The 20922-nt window shown below is 42.1% G+C and overlaps 1 protein-coding gene and 1 long non-coding RNA gene across 5 annotated transcripts in view; both read left to right on the forward strand.

Moving 5' to 3' along the window:
* Washc4 (WASH complex subunit 4) overlaps positions 1 to 20922 on the forward strand; it is a 53649-nt gene that overhangs the window by 26478 nt on the left and 6249 nt on the right. For all 4 annotated transcript variants that reach the window (XM_052164769.1, XM_052164771.1, XM_052164772.1 and 1 more), the window contains 13 exons: positions 609 to 755; positions 882 to 961; positions 2345 to 2450; positions 5452 to 5568; positions 7032 to 7200; positions 7706 to 7860; positions 10009 to 10083; positions 10732 to 10836; positions 11686 to 11820; positions 13485 to 13593; positions 16056 to 16122; positions 16935 to 17021; positions 18447 to 18594. In XM_052164769.1, coding sequence (XP_052020729.1) covers positions 609 to 755; positions 882 to 961; positions 2345 to 2450; positions 5452 to 5568; positions 7032 to 7200; positions 7706 to 7860; positions 10009 to 10083; positions 10732 to 10836; positions 11686 to 11820; positions 13485 to 13593; positions 16056 to 16122; positions 16935 to 17021; positions 18447 to 18594 — 1500 coding nt within the window. The remainder of the gene's footprint in view (positions 1 to 608; positions 756 to 881; positions 962 to 2344; positions 2451 to 5451; positions 5569 to 7031; positions 7201 to 7705; positions 7861 to 10008; positions 10084 to 10731; positions 10837 to 11685; positions 11821 to 13484; positions 13594 to 16055; positions 16123 to 16934; positions 17022 to 18446; positions 18595 to 20922) is intronic.
* Positions 18601 to 20916, forward strand: LOC127670410 (uncharacterized). Its single transcript, XR_007974569.1, has 3 exons — positions 18601 to 20099; positions 20241 to 20336; positions 20461 to 20916. It is a non-coding gene; the product is annotated as an uncharacterized LOC127670410 (long non-coding RNA).

Here is a 20922-nt window from a genome sequence, read left to right on the forward strand (position 1 = left end):
TCCTGCCAGATGTGTTATTTCTATAGTGCAGTTTGTAATCTTAACAATTAGCAGGAATGCAGTCTCTGAAAAGCTACCATGCTTGACTAATACAGGTGCTATTTCATACAAGAGCGAGTATTGCCTTTGTATGAAATAGCACCTGTATTATGTCTGTTCTGTATGTCTCAGAACTCAGCCTGGCTCACCTTAAATGTGCTCAGATTGGTACTCTAATGTAATCAGTGCATTAGCCAGCTTACAGGGAAGCCATCTAACCCAGAGCCTAACTTGTCTGAATCCCTGGGTGCCCCGTGTAACCTACTGAAAACCCCAGTAGCAGCTAATCTCAGTAGAAGGAAGAGAAAGGTTTTAACCCCTCATTTTTAGAAATTTTTTTCTAGTTGGATTGATGTGAATGTGTTTAAAGTAAGCCCACTATGTTTGCTCTTCCTGACAGTGCTCAGAGAGACAGTAGAGAGGCTAAGTCAGAGTAGCGGACTGAGTGTTGTTCTGTTGTTCTGTGCTCTCCGCATCTGTGCCAAAGAGAACAGAATAGAGGCTTCTCTTTCTTTTGAAACCTAACCATGTTAGAATTAAAACTAATAATTTTCTGTTTCACCTTTAAGAAAAGAGTAATTTCAGACAAAAAATATAGTGAACAGCGTCTTGATGTGCTATCTGCTCTTGTTTTGGCTGAAAACACTTTAAATGGACCAAGCACAAAACAACGACGACTTATTGTTTCTTTGGCATTGAGCGTCGGCACACAAATGGTAAGTTTATTGCTCTTATAAAAGGGATCAGTGTGAAGTCAGAAGTTCACAGCTCATTTATTAGCCTAAGAAACTTGGCCTTGTAGTAATTACACTTCTATCTTTTCCCTTCTTCTGTTTCCCTAGAAAACATTTAAAGATGAAGAACTCTTTCCCCTTCAAGTGGTCATGAAGAAGCTAGATCTTATCAGTGAGCTCAGAGAACGGTGAGTAGAACTGGGTGTGTGATAGTTGAGGGCCCGGGGTGATAGAACAGCTATTCCCTCCCTCCCCAAGCCTCCTCAAGCCACTGCCAACCTCTGTGTACTGTGGGGCCCAGGCTGGTCCTGCAGTGCTGAGATCACAGGCCCGTCACCACACTGAGCACAGCCAGAGCAGGGTGCTAAGATCCACAGGCACCTTAGTTCCTCTCTGTGACTCTTGGAATGTGACCAACAGGAGACCGTCTACAATCTCGTCCTGTTGTAGCTTTGCTTTCACAGGAAGCTTGAATTCCCTGGACGACTTGACGTGACACAAAGCAGAGGTCCCTCAGGGTATCTGGCAGATTATAGTATCTATCCATTGTCTGTATTTTAGCATGTCGCCATTGAACTTCCCAACCTGCTGCTTTATAATAGAGCTTTATCCTTTGTGAGACACTGGAAGACCCATGACACACCATATTGTGTAATTGTATTTGGAGGTGAAATTTGAATTGCAGTTGCAGAAAACAGTCATAGGGTTGAACTGATGTGAGAGGCTTGATTGGCAGATGCTGTGTCAGGTTTTTTTTCTCTTTGGATTGAGTGAGTATAGGTTTCCTGAAGGGATGGTGAGCCTAGACTTTTTACAAAGTTCAGCTATTGGATTACAGCACAGTTTTCATTTAGTCTTTGTAATTGCCTTTGCTGTTCTGGGAAGCTGGTATTTTTGTAGTTTGTGGTGTTTAATTTTCAGTCCTTGAAAGAAATGCTGGACTGTCACTGTAAGATCCATGGGGTAATCTCTTCTGTAAGTCATTACAGAGTAATTGGGTAGCAAAGACGATGGCTCTGTGTGATACGGTTTTGTGGTGACTTTTTTTTTTTTAATACAGGATTTCATTGTTTAGTCCTGGGTAGCCTGGAACTGGCTAGACCAGGTTAAGCTCCATCTCACAGAATGCTGGTATTTAATAGATAGTGATTGCATAAGATTTGGAGGGCTGGAACAGCAAAACAAAACAGTGAGGGGATCCGAAGGCCTTAGTCCTTACAACTTACTTTTCATTGTGGAGACATGTAAATTATACATGTAATTCAAATATTATTTCAGATAATATGGAGGAGTTTTTTAAACATCCATTTAGTAGCCTGGGTTTTTCAGCAGTCTTAAACTAAACCATATACAGAATTTTGGTAATGTAGGGTATTAAAATGTTTTGTTACATTTGCTCAGTTTGAAAAATAACTTAGTTTTCTGACTGTGAAATAATGTTGGGTGAAGTGATTCAGAGAATGTAAGGTGAGGAAGACAGATCTCTTCCCCTCAGCATAGAGGGTCATTCTTCTGTGTTGTTTAAGGATACTTAGGTTGCTACCACTAATCCTTACTGCCTTATATTGTAGTGTCCAAGCCCAGTGTGACTGTTGTTTTCTGTACTGGCATCGTGCTGTCTTCCCGATTTATTTAGACGATGTATATGAGAATGCTGTTGATGCAGCTAGATTACATGTAAGTACAGAGTGATCCAAGAGTAAGCATCATTTTTATCTACTTCGTAAGTTTTAAATAGGTCATTTGATTTAATAAACCATCACACAATTGACCTGCAATGATATCTTGAACAGTTTTATTATGCATACCTAATCAAAATTCATGTAGTCGGTGGTTAAATTGTATATCAATAGTTATGAGTAAAATTAGTCCTCCTGGGCTAAACCCCTGCACAGGCAGTTACCCACTTAACCCTTAGTCCTCCTGGGCTAAACCCCTGCATGGGCAGTTACCCACTTAACCCTTAGTCCTCCTGGGCTAAACCCCTGCACGGGCAGTTACCCACTTAACCCTTAGTCCTCCTGGGCTAAACCCCTGCATGGGCAGTTACCCACTTAACCCTTAGTCCTCCTGGGCTAAACACCTGCACAGGCAGTTACCCACTTAACCCTTAGTCCTCCTGGGCTAAACCCCTGCATGGGCAGTTACCCACTTAACCCTTAGTCCTCCTGGGCTAAACCTCTGCACAGGCAGTTACCCACTTAACCCTTAGTCCTCCTGGGCTAAACCCCTGCACAGGCAGTTACCCACTTAACCCTTAGTCCTCCTGGGCTAAACACCTGCACGGGCAGTTACCCACTTAACCCTTAGTCCTCCTGGGCTAAACACCTGCACGGGCAGTTACCCACTTAACCCTTAGTCCTCCTGGGCTAAACCCCTGCACAGGCAGTTACCCACTTAACCCTTAGTCCTCCTGGGCTAAACCCCTGCACGGGCAGTTACCCACTTAACCCTTAGTCCTCCTGGGCTAAACACCTGCACAGGCAGTTACCCACTTAACCCTTAGTCCTCCTGGGCTAAACCCCTGCACAGGCAGTTACCCACTTAACCCTTAGTCCTCCTGGGCTAAACCCCTGCACAGGCAGTTACCCACTTAACCCTTAGTCCTCCTGGGCTAAACCCCTGCACGGGCAGTTACCCACTTAACCCTTAGTCCTCCTGGGCTAAACACCTGCACGGGCAGTTACCCACTTAACCCTTAGTCCTCCTGGGCTAAACACCTGCACGGGCAGTTACCCACTTAACCCTTAGTCCTCCTGGGCTAAACCCCTGCACAGGCAGTTACCCACTTAACCCTTAGTCCTCCTGGGCTAAACCCCTGCACGGGCAGTTACCCACTTAACCCTTAGTCCTCCTGGGCTAAACACCTGCACAGGCAGTTACCCACTTAACCCTTAGTCCTCCTGGGCTAAACCCCTGCACAGGCAGTTACCCACTTAACCCTTAGTCCTCCTGGGCTAAACCCCTGCACGGGCAGTTACCCACTTAACCCTTAGTCCTCCTGGGCTAAACCCCTGCACGGGCAGTTACCCACTTAACCCTTAGTCCTCCTGGGCTAAACCCCTGCACGGGCAGTTACCCACTTAACCCTTAGTCCTCCTGGGCTAAACCCCTGCACGGGCAGTTACCCACTTAACCCTTAGTCCTCCTGGGCTAAACCCCTGCACGGGCAGTTACCCACTTAACCCTTAGTCCTCCTGGGCTAAACCCCTGCACAGGCAGTTACCCACTTAACCCTTAGTCCTCCTGGGCTAAACCCCTGCACGGGCAGTTACCCACTTAACCCTTAGTCCTCCTGTGCTAAACCCCTGCACGGGCAGTTACCCACTTAACCCTTAGTCCTCCTGGGCTAAACCCCTGCACGGGCAGTTACCCACTTAACCCTTAGTCCTCCTGTGCTAAACCCCTGCACGGGCAGTTACCCACTTAACCCTTAGTCCTCCTGGGCTAAACACCTGCACAGGCAGTTACCCACTTAACCCTTAGTCCTCCTGGGCTAAACCCCTGCACAGGCAGTTACCCACTTAACCCTTAGTCCTCCTGGGCTAAACCCCTGCACGGGCAGTTACCCACTTAACCCTTAGTCCTCCTGGGCTAAACCCCTGCACGGGCAGTTACCCACTTAACCCTTAGTCCTCCTGGGCTAAACACCTGCACGGGCAGTTACCCACTTAACCCTTAGTCCTCCTGGGCTAAACCCCTGCACAGGCAGTTACCCACTTAACCCTTAGTCCTCCTGGGCTAAACCCCTGCACGGGCAGTTACCCACTTAACCCTTAGTCCTCCTGGGCTAAACCCCTGCACGGGCAGTTACCCACTTAACCCTTAGTCCTCCTGGGCTAAACCCCTGCACGGGCAGTTACCCACTTAACCCTTAGTCCTCCTGGGCTAAACCCCTGCACGGGCAGTTACCCACTTAACCCTTAGTCCTCCTGTGCTAAACCCCTGCACAGGCAGTTACCCACTTAACCCTTAGTCCTCCTGGGCTAAACACCTGCACAGGCAGTTACCCACTTAACCCTTAGTCCTCCTGGGCTAAACACCTGCACGGGCAGTTACCCACTTAACCCTTAGTCCTCCTGGGCTAAACCCCTGCACGGGCAGTTACCCACTTAACCCTTAGTCCTCCTGGGCTAAACACCTGCACGGGCAGTTACCCACTTAACCCTTAGTCCTCCTGGGCTAAACCCCTGCACAGGCAGTTACCCACTTAACCCTTAGTCCTCCTGGGCTAAACCCCTGCACGGGCAGTTACCCACTTAACCCTTAGTCCTCCTGGGCTAAACACCTGCACAGGCAGTTACCCACTTAACCCTTAGTCCTCCTGGGCTAAACCCCTGCACGGGCAGTTACCCACTTAACCCTCTGTATGTGCAGTTTTCCATCCTCAGCTCACTTGATTGATCTTACTCAGTGATTGTGATAATTACTTGGGCAGGCTGCATGTTACTCAGTTTCTCTGTGGAAGTTAGTGCATTTGATGCACATAGAGTAAAAGGCTTTTCTTCTCTTTCATGTATGTACCTACATTGCATGTTTCAGGTTTTTAGGAAACTAAAGCAGTCATAGAAAAGTATTTTTTCCTTTAGGTCAGAGTGTTTGTATTGTAATTAGCCTTTGCAGTTTTTTTAGAATCTTGTTTTTTCTAATCTCAGGTATGTTTTAACTTTCTTACTAGTACATGTTCAGTGCTTTACGAGACTGTGTACCTGCCATGATGCATTCAAGGCATTTAGAGTCCCATGAACTGCTTCTGGATTGTTATGACAAGGAAATTATGGACATTTTAAATGAGGTAAGATTGTATTTAAGATTGAACGTTTAAGAGCAGTGCTTTGGAAGATGCCTCAGAGTGAAGCTGACTTAGAGATTGTTTATGCAAACCTCGGTGTGATGGTGCACCAGAGTTCCAGCACTCGGGTGAGGCAGGAAGATTGTGAGTTCCAGTCCCGGACCCCAACCACTTATTTATAAATTACTGTGAAAACCAAACAACTTTTGTTCAGAAGATAGGATTAAAAATGAGTAAATCTCCTAACATCTGCTTATTTTGGATTAAAAATGAGTAAATCTCCTAACATCTGCCTGTTTCAGTGTGATGGAAGTTATGATAAGTTTTGTATAATCATATCCCCTTTTTGGTTGTCCTTCTGGGTTATCAATCCTTGCAAATGATCATGAATATTTTTATTTAAAAATAAAATATAGGTTACTGGCTAGTATTTGGTACTCTGATAGAAAAGCAAAGATGACTGTTAACATTGAGATGTTACTGTTAACGCAGTGAGGGGTGTGTGTGTGTGTGTGTTGGCTCTCTGTACACCTGTGCTATGGTCAGAGAGCAACCCTGGGTATCTGTCCTTGTTTGAGATAAGATCTCTATTGTTTACCACTGTACAAAGCAGGCCGGCTGGTTCTAGAGTTCTGGGGAGTTCTCTCACCTCCTGTCTCACTCTAGGATTACAGATACAGCTAGGATTACCGTGCTTGACTTTAGGAGTATTCTTGGGATTTGAACTCAGGTCTCACACTTGTCTACAAGAGCTTTTAATCTACTGATCCATTTCCAAAGTTCTCATGATTTAAGAATTTCTTTCTAGATTTATTTTATATATATTTTTCTTGCCTGCATATATGTATGTGCACTATATACAGCTCCTGTGATTTTTAATGTTAATCATTAGGAAATCTATTTTTCTTTACTGCACATTGCAATATCATTTTTTTGCTGTTACTTTTCTAAATTTTATGCTTTTTATTACATACTCATGTTCCATATAGTGAATCCATTGGTTGGCTGTTATTCATGAAAATTAATTTTTAAATATTTATGAAAATAAAGTTTCCACCCTGGAGAGATGGCTCAGCAGTTAAGAGCACTGATTGCTCTTCCAGAGGTCCTGAGTTCAATTCCCAGTTACTACATGGGATCCACCACGGCTCACAACCATCCGTAGTGGGATCTGATGCCCTCTGCTGGGTGTCTGAAGACAGCTATAGTGTACTCACATACATAAAATAAAATAAAAAAAATCTTAAAAAAAAAAAGAAAGTCTCAGTATTTATCTGTTTCTTGGCTTTAAAAAAATTATTACACTTTTCAAACAAAAATAAAATTTTACCATTGAGGGGTTGGCATCTTAATTCAAGAAACTAGTTGGTCAATTTCTCCTCAGTGCACATGAGGGTCAAGGCATGTGCATGTAGCAGTGGTCAGCAGTGGGAGCTTTTATGAATGGCTTGATTCCTCCTGAACAGCATTTGCTGGATAAGCTGTGCAAGGAGATCGAGAAGGACTTGCGGCTTTCTGTGCACACTCACTTGAAGCTGGATGACCGGAACCCCTTCAAAGTTGGCAGAAAAGACTTGGCTCTATTTTTCTCTCTGAATCCAATTCGGTTTTTCAATCGATTCATTGACATTCGAGGTGAGTGTTTGTTCTTCTTTGTACGCTTGACCTGTGCGTCTTCTGACCTGTTAAACAGCAGGTGATCCTCAAGGGTCTCTTGTTCATTCCTTAGCTCTTTCTTGTTTCATTTTTATTTCTTAGCAGATTGTTGTATAGCCCAGGTTGGCCAAGGGCCCCATCTGTAGCCCAGGTAGACCTCAGACTCCTGGTTCTGTCATAGCCTCTGAGTACTGGGATTACAGGGGTATCCCACCACACATAATCTTTGTTGTTGCTGTTACTGTTTTGTTTCGTTTTCTGTTTTTAAATATTTTGAAGGTTTTGCTCTTTAGCTGAGGCTGGTTTTGAACTTGTGCTCCTCCTGCCTTAGCCCACTGAGTATTGATATAACCACTTATTTTAAAGGAAAAATTTCATTTAAAAATCATTTGGCATTTTTTCCCCTTTTTAACTTCATTTCTCTTTTACCATTCATGAATCAAACATAGCAATTTGTGGGATTTGTTTTCTTTTGTTTTTGTAGCTTATGTAACTCACTATCTAGATAAGACTTTCTACAATCTTACAACAGTAGCTCTTCACGATTGGGCCACTTACAGTGAAATGAGAAATTTGGCTACACAGCGTTATGGGTTGGTTATGACAGAGGCACATCTTCCTAGCCAGACTTTGGAGCAGGTATGTGCACAGTGTTTCTGGTATAGTCTGATAGTGCGACGGTATTAAGAAATGTTTTCTTTAACCCTAATCAATCATCAATCTATCTGTCTGTCTACCTGTCTTTCTGCCTGTCTATTAAACAGCTATTTTCTATGTATGAGCATTTTGCCTGTATGTATTTATCTGCATCATGTGAGTGCCTGGTGCATGCAGAGGTGAGAAGAGTATCTGGTGCCCTGGAATTAGAGGCACAGGCTGAGCTGTGTGGGCTTGAGTCCAACACCGGACTCTCCGTAAGAACAAGTACGCTTAGCTGCTGAGACATAGCTACATTCCCTTAATGTATTTTTAAAGAAATGTTTTATTATATAAACCTCATATTTGTTGAGAGTAAAATATTAGATGGTACTAATGGGCTTTACAATAATATTTATCATTGTCTTCCTGGGTATAATTAGAGTCTGCTGAGCATGTGAAATAAATACTAATACACACGTGTAAACACACACACACACACACACACACTTCAGGAATGTGCTAAGATAGTGAGATGACTTTATAGAATTCTAAAAGATACATACAACGCTGGATTTTAAATGGCTGCAGTGTGTGAACATCAGCATATTAGGGACATAGCTGTCTGTATAGTTGTATGTGAACATCAGTATATTAGGGACATAGCTGTCTGTATAGTTGTATGTGAACATCAGTATATTAGGGATATAGCTGTCTGTATAGTTGTATGTGAACATCAATATATTAGGGACATAGCTCTCTGTATAGCTGCAAATTGCAAAGAAGCATGTGTGCGACTAAGTAGCTGATTTGCAATATGTGAGTATTTTATGAATGTAGTAATTTAGGCTCTCGGTTACTTTGTAAGTAGTGTATTGTGATGACACTTTGAGCACTAGTTAAAACAGCTTTTCTGTGGTTTTCTATTGAGGATTAGGGAAGCAGGAGAAAGGAGGATCTAAATAAAAGGGCCTGATGAGAAAGTTCAGCATTGAGAGTACTTGCTTTTCCTGCAGAGGACCTGGGTTTTCAGCACTCACCTGTTCTGTGGGATCCAGCAGCCTCTTCTGACCTCTGCAGGCACCAGGCACACAAGTGGTGCATGGATGTACATGTAGGCAATACACCCATACACATTAAAATACACACACACACACACACACACACACACACACACACACACACAGAGGAGAGAGAGGGAGAGACAGAGACAGGCAGGCAGAGGCAGGCAGATTCTGAGTTCAAGGCCAGCCTGGTCTACAAAGCAAGTTCTAGGACAGCCAGGACTACACAGAGAAACCCTGTCTTAAAAAACAAAACATATGTTTCTATATATTATACATACGTATTTATGTTTAAAAACTGGTCTGGGGCTGAAGAGGGGCTCAGCAGTTGAGAGCATGCATTGCTCTTGTAGAGGACTCTTCAGTCTCCAGCACCTACATCAGAAGGCTTACAGCTGCTTGTAAGTCCAGTGGCTGGTGATCTGATGCCCTTGTATGCACACGCACACATACACTTTCATATAAAGAAAGCCAAATCTAAAAGGGATTTGGTATAGTCAAAAAAAACAAACAAACCATAAACCCTTTGAAATTAGAGTTTCTAAAATTTCAGTGTTCTATCTGCCTAGTTGTTTGACCTTAGAAAACTCTGTTAACTTCATTTTCTTTACTTCAGTATTTTACAGGAATAATGCCTTTTTTGAGAATTTTGAGAATTTTTTGAGAATTACATGTAAGGAATGTTCTTGTTTAATTTCTTAAAAGGAGTATGCATTGTTGCAAATGTTCTTGTAATGTCTTTTAAGTACCTCTGGAGTATAGTCATTAGTTTACTTTGTAAAAAAAAAAAAATAGAAAAGATGAAGAGAAGTTAAAAGCCAGTGAGGAAACAGCTGTGACTCTGGGTCTTGTGATTTAAGTTTGTTTCTGTACAGGTCGGACGGATAAAACACAAAGCAGCCAGGCTTCTCAAGGACATGGTCCTGGCTGTCTAAGTAGGGGATCTTGGGCTTCTAGGGGTACTTTTTATGTGGTTTTAAAAAATAATGTAAAACATTGGTCAGCAGTGTAATCAATAGGGTGTTGTTTGGTACATGTGTCATGCTCAACTAATGGTCATGGGGTTTCTGTGTGAATTGTGTTGTAGGGACTTGATGTTCTGGAAATTATGAGAAACATCCACATATTTGTCTCTCGATACCTCTATAATCTCAATAATCAGGTGAGTGGATTTTATTTATTGTTTCATGTTTTTAAGGAAGGATTTCACTCTGTAGTCCTGACTGCCAGAGAATTTGCTGCCTTTGGGCCTCCAGAGTTGGGATTCTAGTGATATACTCCCACGCCCAACTGGGGTAAAGCTTTAAATGGGAATGGCTTTATTAATAGGACAGCCAAAATACCAGGATTTGATTTTTTTCAAAGGTGAAAATTAATAAAATGTATAAAACAGAATAATTCTTTAGAGATTTTTTTTCTTCTTCTCTTGAGATAGTGTAGCTTTGGCTAGCCTGGAACTCACTGCATAGACCAGGCTAGCCTTGAACTCACAGAGATTTGCTTGTCAGGTGCTGGGATTAAAAGAGTATACCACTGCAACTGCAGTTGTTCAGGCACCTGCTCATTGTTTGCTGCAGTGTGGTGGTGGTGGTGTCTTCTTTTTTTATTTGTTTTATTTTTTTATTTTCTATATTTGTTTATATTCCAAATGATTTTCCCTTTCCCGGTTTCCCCCTCTCCTGGTGGTGTCTTATTAAATTGCTTTTCAATAATTTATCCTTAATGATACAGATTCCACCTTCTCTGGGTTGCTCAACAGTGTTGGGGATACGGTCTATTCTTATTGATCATGATTTTATCTGCATTGCAGATTTTTATTGAACGGACAAGCAACAATAAACATTTGAATACTATTAATATTCGACATATTGCAAATTCAATTCGAACACATGGGACAGGGATCATGAATACAACAGTAAGCATCTTTTTGTGGGTTTGGTGGGTAATAGACTCTTGTCAAATTTAGTAATTTGGAAGATGAATTTTATAGACTATTTTGGTAAGCACACATTGCTTCTTGTTTATATCATACCTGACTTCCCATTTTTCCTGATGGCATAAATAAAAATATCTGTTACCATTGTGTTGGATGGGGGGGTGCTGGGGTAAAAACAGTAGTGTACGACCTCTCAGCCGTCTGGACCATTCTTGTTAGCAATGGAAGTCAGTACGTTGTATGTGCCTGTTTGTCTCTTAGGCTCTCTGAAAATTACTTTGGAAACGAGTCATTGGGTCGGTTTATAAACTGTATTTATAAACTTTGTAATACTTGAATCTCAGCTCATCTCTCACTCTCTGAAGATTTGTGAGTTTGTGTTGGGCCTATATATAGTCATTCTCAAAGTACCTGATTTGACAATACATGTTTAAGATGTCTGCCTCTCTGCTGGGAAAGAGAGGACAAAGACCTCTAGCCCTGGAACAGGCATATTGCTCTGTGTGCAGAAGGCTCGGGGCCATACAGTTAGATGAGTAATTGTACCTTCCTCCAGCATCCTGTTCCTTACATAATGTCCTTCCAGGCTTGCAGATTAATAAGCCTTGCAGTAACAAGGCATCTTACTGATAGAGGAACAGGCAAGACTAGTATTTAAATCATTTAAAGAGTATATAAGAGAAGTCTAGAAATTTCCATGATTTTGGGCAGCAAAGAAACTAAACATTTCAGCTCCAGTATTAATTGAACTTTATAAATAGTACTTTTAGATCACTTACTCTGTAACATTTATTTGAAATTTCATATTTTTCATTTTTTATTTTATAGGTTAATTTCACCTACCAGTTTTTGAAAAAGAAGTTCTATATATTTAGCCAGTTTATGTATGATGAACATATCAAATCCAGATTGATTAAAGATATTCGGTTTTTCAGGGAGATCAAGGACCAGAATGATCACAAGGTATGCTGTGTACTCTTAGGAGCCTGAATTATGACTACCTCCTTGTAGAGATAGATGCTTACACTGGGCTTTGGTACTTGACGCCTCTGTGGGTGTAGTGTTTGCATGTCTCCTGTGTCTGGCCATCTTCTCCTGTATATCTTATGTTATCTGTAGGTTTAAGCATACCAGAATATGAAATGATTGTTGTAGCTTAGATTATTTTATTTTACAGTAACACCAACCATGCTTGTTTAGAAGCGCTCACTCAGTGTCAAGTGCATCTGCCATCCTGTTGTGTCTTTTCTCAGCTCTGTTTCTGAAGACAGGCCCTTTAGCCGTGTAGTGTAGTGTAGGGCTCTTCCTAACTCTTCACAGTAAACGTGTGTCTTCACACATTTATACCATACTGCTTTTTATTGCAAAATAGAGCTACCTTGTAATGGTTTGCATTGTGTGCTTGATGTCTGCACATATCCCTGCCTAGCTGGTTTTTTTCAGAGTTAATCATAAAGGGAACTTACTTAGCCCCCAACACATGGGCATTTTAGTTCTCATCTTCTGTTCTTATGAACAGCTACAGATAACATATCTAATTGGAGATCCTTTCTGAAAGAAAATATCCCTGAAAAGAAATTTCTAGAATAATGAATGAGAACGAGTACTTCAGAGTTCTAGCACATGCTGTCTAACCCTCCAGAATACTACACAGTTGTTTCTTATCAGTAGTTTTTAGGAATGCTGTTTAATTGGAACTTAAAGCTTCTTGGAAGTGGGTTTGTCTACTGTGCTAAAGGCCCTGGGTTCAATCCCCAGTATCATAAGGAAAACAACAGTAACCCTGAAATAAACCAAAGCAGCAGACACTGCCTTCATAAAGAGAACCCCTTTCCCTTTGCCCTCCCTGTGTAGTTTGCCATATGGAGGTAGAGAGCTATGGAGCTGTGAGAGTTCCTTAAGCAGAGGCGGTGACTGTGAAGATACAGAACGCATACACTCACAAGGTTCTGGATCTGTTTGCTGGTTAGAGAACTGCTTGGGTTACACTTCAGACCTATCTAGCGTAGCCTCGGTATATAATAGGCCTCGGTGTAATACACTGTAGGAAAATGACTTATGCGACAAAGTACAGTCACCAGTAGAGGTGTACTCGATGTCTTTTTACTAGGATGGAAATTCCGAGTAAGCAGGCTGCTATAGAGAACTGCTGTCCTTGCTACAGATGAGTAGTTTCCAGAACATGAAGAAAGCTTTATCGGTCTCTAAATTTTTTGTTTGTTTGTTTCTTTTCGAGACAGGGTTTCTCTGTATAGCCCTGGATGTCCTGTAACTCACTCTGTAGACTAGGCTGGCCTCGAACTCAGAAATCCGTCTGCCTCTGCCTCCCAAGTGCATCAATTTAGTAAGAATTTTATGGTGGGTTTTTTGTTTTTTGTTTTTTGTTTTTTTTGTTTTTTGTTTTTTTTTTGGTTTTTTGGATTTGTTTTTTTTTTTTTTTTTGAGACAGGGTTTCTCTGTATAGCCCTGGATGTCCTGGAACTCACTCTGTAGACCAGGCTGGCCTCGAACTCAGAAATCCGCCTGCCTCTGCCTCCCAGAGTGCTGGGATTACAGGCATGCGCCACCACCGCCCGGCGAATTTTATGTTTTAAGGGCCTAAAATAGTCTTGAATTTATCTCTTTAGTATCCTTTTGATAGAGCAGAAAAATTCAATCGTGGCATAAGAAAACTTGGAATCACACCAGAGGGACAGAGCTACCTTGACCAGTTCAGGCAGCTCATCAGCCAGATTGGTAAGTCACTTCAAAGTATCAGGAAATACAAGTGCCAGAATCTCATGTACCATATGAGACAGCTCATGGAGTGTGTGAATATGTCTACTTGACGTCAGCCCACTTACTGAGCTTTTGTGTAGAAACTAGGTACTTAAGTAAAATTGGTTAAATTAGACATTCGCTTAATAACTACCCCTCAGAATTACATTCACAATTAAGAATCAACTGGTAAGTAAAAGTTAGTAGTTTAATAGGTTTCATGTAAATTTTAGTACAGCTTAGATACTGAGCGAAATCATTTTGCATGTGTGTAGGATTTGTTGTGTTTTACAAGCAGACTTGACTTCTGAAACACAGTACATAATTTTTACAGGGAAGACTTGCTCTAAAGCTCAGTGCTCTCTGAGCTGTTCACATGTGCTGTCCCTGGTAATGCCGTCCCTGGTAATGCCGTCCCAGCAAGCATTCCTGTGAAATAGGCAAGGAGCCTTTTAACGGTTCCAAAGAGAACCTGAGAAACAAATGGTGCTTTTGACACTTCCGCCAGCAGACCAACATACGACAAGTCTTTTCAATCCCTACCTGTCTGCTGGAGTAGAAACTACTGACATTTACTGAGCATGCTCTCTGGTAGGACTTTGTAAATGCATATATACACACACACACACACACACACACACACACACACACACACACACACATACACACATACATACATACACGTACATAAACATATGTACAAACACAGTATCTAAAGTATTATTTCCATTCACTTATCCTGGGAGGATTTAATTATGACAAAAGTGTTAGATACTGATATGGTAAATGGACTCTATCTTTTAGAGTTTAATGAGGAGGTTGACATACAAATAATGTATCTAATTTGATCTAGGCCAAAGGTAACAAATGGTAGAGTCTAGAGTTGAACTGCAGTAGCCTAATTAGGTTTTTTGTTTTTAACCATTATTTTCAGCTAGCCTCTTACATTTTAATCAGTTAACATTAATGAAACAATCAAGCTAGGTATTTAATTTTTGAAAGATGAATGTTACATAATTTTTAAAAACCTGAACAATTAAAATAGTCTTTAAAGTAGATCATGAATAATCCTTACTGTGTAGCATTAATATCAGAACTGTAATGCTTGTGAAAAATTAGTTACCTTTTTATTTGGCCTATTGTTTTCTTCTAAATAATTTTAGTTCTAATATACATCAAATTCCTATTGTGATCCAAGACATGTTTGCTCTGGGGAGGGACAGTGAAGAAGTGAGATGTCACTCGTAGCAGATCCTCGTTCTAGCTGGGGAAAGAGTCAGACACATGTCCGCTAATAAGTTCTGGACACAGTGTAATGGGGCTGAGCAGTCCTGAGCATTCAGGAAGATTTCAGGGTCTTAAGTAATGGGACAGAATAAACTGTAACTGGGGAAAGAAAATCCCGACAGGCAACTGGAAGTGAAAAAACCCTGAGTCTCTTAGGCATTTGTAAGGAACAATCTGGAACAGCCTAGAATGAAGAAGCTAATGAACACCTGAATAGCAAGACAAGGGCACAGCAGCCCTGGGCAGGGTCATGCAGGGCCGTGCTGCTGACAGATGGAGAACGGATGCCATTCTGAGATGGATTGATTGTAGTTTTCAGGCAGACAAGACAGCCTCAGCTGAATTTATGAGATCCAGGATTTGATGAGGTGGAGGGATACTGTGGTTTCTGAAGTTGGTAATGGGAAGTCAAGTCAGCCATGGCATGTCACAGTGGTCTGGGCCAGAGACTGAAGTGGACACGGTGACTGAAGTGGACATGGTGACCGCTGGTTTTCTTCCTCTTTTTCTCATGTCCACTGCCCTGGGCATTGAACCCGGGTCCTCACACTTGACGACCTGCTACCAGATCGCCAGCCAGATGCTGGCTCTGTTTTCGAGGAAGAGCTGGTGTGATTGTAAAAGAGAGGAAGGAGCCAGGGTGAAGTGAGGTCAGGGGTGAGGTCGGGACGCTGGACCCAAGCAACTCAAAGGACAGAACTGCTAGTTCTGAGGGAGGAAATGCAGCTGGGCATAAGATCCTTTGACCTGGGTATGTTTAAAATTTTAAATTTATCTTTGGTTTATGGGTATATGAGTACTGGATAAAAGTCTAGAGATCAGAGGAGTTCAGACTAGAGAGACAAATTTGGGATGTACCAAGTAAAGACTTCCTGATACAACTTTAGAGTGAGTGTGTGAGAGTGTGTGTGTGTGTGTGAAATTTTAATTTATTAGTTGAATTACATTTATCTTAAAATAATGTATATATCTAAATCTAACTTTTAAATGCATACATCTCTAACAGCTTTTCTTATGGAATAGAAACTAAAAATATAGTAGAATAATTTGGTATTTAGGAGTGGAGACTTCTCTGTTGACTGCTTGATGTAACTTGTTCTGATATCAGAATTGCTATAATAAAGATGTGCTTTTTTTGTGTGTGATTTTTGAAGGTAATGCTATGGGCTATATACGCATGATAAGATCTGGTGGTCTTCATTGTAGCAGCAATGCCATTAGGTATGGATTCAAACATGATTTCTACTTTTTTGTGTAATTTAATCTTTCATGATACTATTGAGAAGGTATTTGTCCTTGTACAATAAAATTTGAGGCTGTAGATCTCTTGTTACTGCCCAGACCTTGCCCCTATGTGTACTCAGTTAACCTGCTTTCTTCCTAATGAAGAAGAAAACGTTAATGCCAAAACCTGAGGAACTTTTTTTTCTCTTACATTAACGTTATATTATGAGGCTAGAGAAGTGGTTCAGCAGTTATTCCTTCAGACTACTTGGGTCCACTCCCAACACCCGCATGGCTGTAGACAACTGGCCGATTCCAGTTCCAGGGATCCTGCTCCTGCTTTCACCCTCCACAGGCAAAGACAGGCAGGCAGGCAGGCAGGCACCCATACACAGAAAATAGAAAGAAATAAATCTGTAAAAACAATTTAAGAAAAGAAGGGTGTGTGTATATATATACATATACATATTTGTGTATGTGTGTGTATATATATATATATATACACACGCTAATTTATAAAATTGTATACAAGACTATTTTTGAAATTATTTCTCTTAAGGTTATAGTAGATTGATATTTTATAAGAATAACTAATGAATGTAAAGATTGCATTTTGAATATCAGGATGTGATCACATAAAATTTTATTTGGAACTAAAGTGATATTAATTAACAACATTACATACTAAGATTTTCCTGAATTCATACTCAACTTTTGGTGTTCTATAGTACTTTGATATACTATATATTTTTTTGTTGTTAAATATATTTTACTTGCCCTGATGAATTCCTTCTAAAATTCTCACATAGATTCGTGCCAGATCTTGAAGATATTGTGAGTTTTGAAGAGCTCGTGAAGGAGGAGGGGCTTGCAGAAGAAACGCTTAGAGCAGCCAGGTAACCTGTCAAGTGGCCAAGAGAGGGAAGTTAAGGCGTGCTTACACCAGACAAGACCAGAAGGCACTGAAAAGATAATATGCAGTGTTTTGTAGTCTCTACTTAGCAAATACATTGTTTCTGTTTTTTTTTTAAACTATAGTATTCTAAGGTCTTTCCAAGTTGACCAGAAAGTGGTCTTCTGAAGCCTGCTGTCCACATGCAGCTCTGTGTCACACACTCTGTCTGAAGTGACTGACCTTAGATGATACCTAAAACCCGCCTTTGTAACCAGTCAGCCAGTGCCGAAGACAAGGCTCTGTGGTTAAGAGCACTGTTGCTGCTGTAGAGGATATCAGATCCCAGCAGCCATGTGGAGACTTCAGGGTCGTGGCTAAAATGTTACCTTTATGAAAGAGTTTAGTATATTGATGGTCCCTGATATAAGAAAAATGATTTTAACTTTAATCTTTATGATGTTATAAAAATGATAAACTTACAGTTGATTTCTTGATTTTTAATTTCCAAGCAAGCAATATGCACTCTGATTATGGTGATGCTGGGCAGGTGTAACAAGGAGCAGTTCCCAGCCAGCTTGGAGTTTTCTGTAAGGGCACCACAGGGTGCTCTGCTCTGTTGCTAAGCCGTGCTGGTCACATTGCCAGTTTCTTAGGCTGTAACCATGTCCCAGGGTGAAGAGCACCTGCAGTTGCATCATGTGACTCTTAAAGAACCTTCCACCTGTGGAGGTGGAGACTAGTAGTGGTTGTGCTCAACTCCCCAGCAGTGCAGCTGCTGGTTCTGAGAATTGGAGAGAAGTTCAGTTCCTAAAGGAGGACCAGACCAAGGGGAAGCAGATGCAGAGAGGCATTAGTAAGGAGGTTTAATTCAGCAGAAAATAATTACGGAGAACATGGCGTCTCAAGTAGAAACCCAGCTAACCACATGCTTACTGCCAAACTTGATGGCCTAAATTCAAGCCTCAGAATCCACGTGCTGAGAGGAGGAAACCAAGCCCTGCAAGGTGTTCCCCGATCTTTACATTTGCACACACAAGCACATGGATGCACACCCACCCTATACATGCTCTCCATGGCTCAGCAAGTAATCTGAGCTTGACCCTCAGAACCTTGTCTTCTGACTTGCTGCACACACATGTGTGCACATGTATGTGGCACATGCACAGTCATACACATGCATGTGCATGAACACAATAAATGCAAAAAAGAAATAGAAACTACTCTTTAACCCTAGGATGCGCTATTCTATTTTAGGGGCTAAGCTCATTAAACAATACTGATTAGCTTCTGCTCAGTCTGAAGTGAAGGAAGCTTTGTGCTGGCTCCCGACTTGGAGCACATTACCTAACCTAATGCAAGACATGGATTTTTAAAACAGCCTTACCTTTAAAATGAACCCAAAGGACGTTTGTTGTGATATTTGTAGGCATCTGGACTCAGTCCTCAGCGACCACACGCGGAACTCTGCTGAAGGAACAGAGTACTTCAAAATGCTTGTAGATGTCTTTGCGCCAGAGTTCCGAAGGCCGAAGAATATACATCTCCGAAATTTCTATATCATCGTCCCTCCGCTTGTGAGTATTCTCAAAACTCAAAGTGAGTTATTGGTGGGTGTTACACAGATTGAGCTTCCGTAAAGCATGCTGTGTACTCATGCCCCTGGCTGTCAATGAGGTCATGGCGGCAGGTCGTGCCCTGGAGCTTGAGTGAGAGTCTGTGAGAGTTGGCAGGCTCACTGGCCACAGCAAGAGAAGCCCTGGCAAGGGAAACCCTGGGGCCTTCAGTGCTGGGGTGAGTGTGCTTCCTTGGATGCCGTAGATTAGCTTACTAACAGCACTTGTTCCAACGTATCTTTTAAGAGCTTATTCTTTGGGGATAACTTCTCTTTTCAGTACTAGCACCTGAAATAAATCTCATAGCTCCTGTCTTTAGCTCAAAAGTTATCAAAAGTTACATTAGAAACACAATTCTAGCAATGAGAGAAATGGTATATATTAACTATAAATCTTTTTAGTTTTTAGATGATTTCTGTACTATATCATTTAAATTTTTTAGTGGATATCTTTAAAATCTGAGCATCCCATAGGCATCTGATAGCTTTTTATTCCATCTGATTTGGATCAAGAACAGTTTTTCACAGTTTCACTCCACGCACGGAGCACTTGCCCCGCAGGCATGGCCTCCCGGCTCGCTCTCCAGCACTGGATACCGTGGGTGCGCTGCTCCATTCCTGTACTCTCTGCTTTGGGAGGTTCCAAGTTAGGCCTGACTAGCCTGGACTGTATTGGGGGTGCCTTAAAATAACAGTAACAACAAAAGCTGCTGGAGAGGTTGGTCAGGGTTATGTGCACTGGCTGCTTGTCCATAGGAGCACCTTCCTGGAGGCTCACGCCTGTCTGTACCTACAGTCTGAGGCAATCTACATACATACACACATACACACATAAGCAAACATGCATATACATAAAAACAGAAAAAAATTAAAATGCTCAAAATGAAAAAAAAACCCTTTCCCTGACTCGCTAATAATAACATAGTCCGCTGCTGTCAACAGCTATTACAGATGTTATCCACTGTCTCCACCTTTGTCTTCGCAGATCTGGTATTGTGTCCATCTGTTATTACTATTAGTTTTGTGGCTGATGTGGCAGAGATGCTCAGGCGTGTCTGCACATGCTGAGTGTACAGGCTAAAGAGGGTTCTTATTTGCTGATACTGTATGAACTTGAATTCTCCCCACATTCCTTTCATCTGGAGAGCATTATATTCAGGCCATGGTGGGTACTGGGAGAGCATTGATGAGCTTTGGGGAGACTGGATTTATAAAAACATCAGTCATGTAATGACTAAGTGCAGCACATAGACATAGTGTGCTATTCTTATGCCTTGGAGTCTAAATCTTGAGGGGGTAAATATAAATGAGCTGCCCACAAAGATCGAAAGGGATGGTGACAGGTGTCTCACATAGTGTGCCGGCTGACAGGTGTCTCACATACATAGTGTGCCGGCTGACAGGTGTCTCACATACATAGTGTGCCGGCTGACAGGTGTCTCACATACATAGTGTGCCGGCTGACAGGTGTCTCACTTAGTGTGCGGGCTGACAGGTGTCTCACTTAGTGTGCGGGCTGACAGGTGTCTCACTTAAGTGTGCCGGCTGACAGGTGTCTCACATAGTGTGCCGGCTGACAGGTGTCTCACTTAGTGTGCAGGCTGACAGGTGTCTCACATACATAGTGTGCCGGCTGACAGGTGTCTCACATACATAGTGTGCCGGCTGACAGGTGTCTCACATACATAGTGTGCCAGCTGACAGGTGTCTCACTTAGTGTGCCGGCTGACAGGTGTCTCACATACATAGTGTGCCGGCTGACCGGTGTCTCACATACATAGTGTGCTGGCTGACAGGTGTCTCACATACATAGTGTGCCGGCAGACAGGTGTCTCACTTAGTGTGCCGGCAGGTCAGCTATTTCACAGGTGGCCAGCTGCTCACTGGTGTGCTAGGGGAGCTATGGAGGAAGGCAGAGGGAAGATTGCTTTGTTACAAGTGCTAATGTTTTGAGGGAAAGTAAAGCCATCTGTGCTCCCCTTGTTTCCTTGTGCTTGACTTCGGGTTTGCCTGTTGGAAGACTCCAACAGGTTTACTCCAAGCTGTGTACAGTCACTTCCAGTGAGCACTGTGCCGAGGCCAAGTACCAGCAGAGGGGATGCTCATAGCTGCAGGACTTGAAGAAAGTCCTCAGGAGGCACACGGGTTTGTGTTCTCACCACGAGATGCTCTACCTGAGGCACATGTTCAGGAGCCGAGAGGAAGTTGTAGTTCTTGAAATTCTGTTAAATTGTCTAAATGTAGCCGATTTTGTTAGCTCAGTTGTTTTTCTGTATCTTATCTCTTTTTA

The sequence above is a fragment of the Apodemus sylvaticus genome, chromosome 20 (genome assembly GCF_947179515.1).
Source record: "Apodemus sylvaticus chromosome 20, mApoSyl1.1, whole genome shotgun sequence".
Lineage (NCBI taxonomy): Eukaryota > Metazoa > Chordata > Mammalia > Rodentia > Muridae > Apodemus > Apodemus sylvaticus.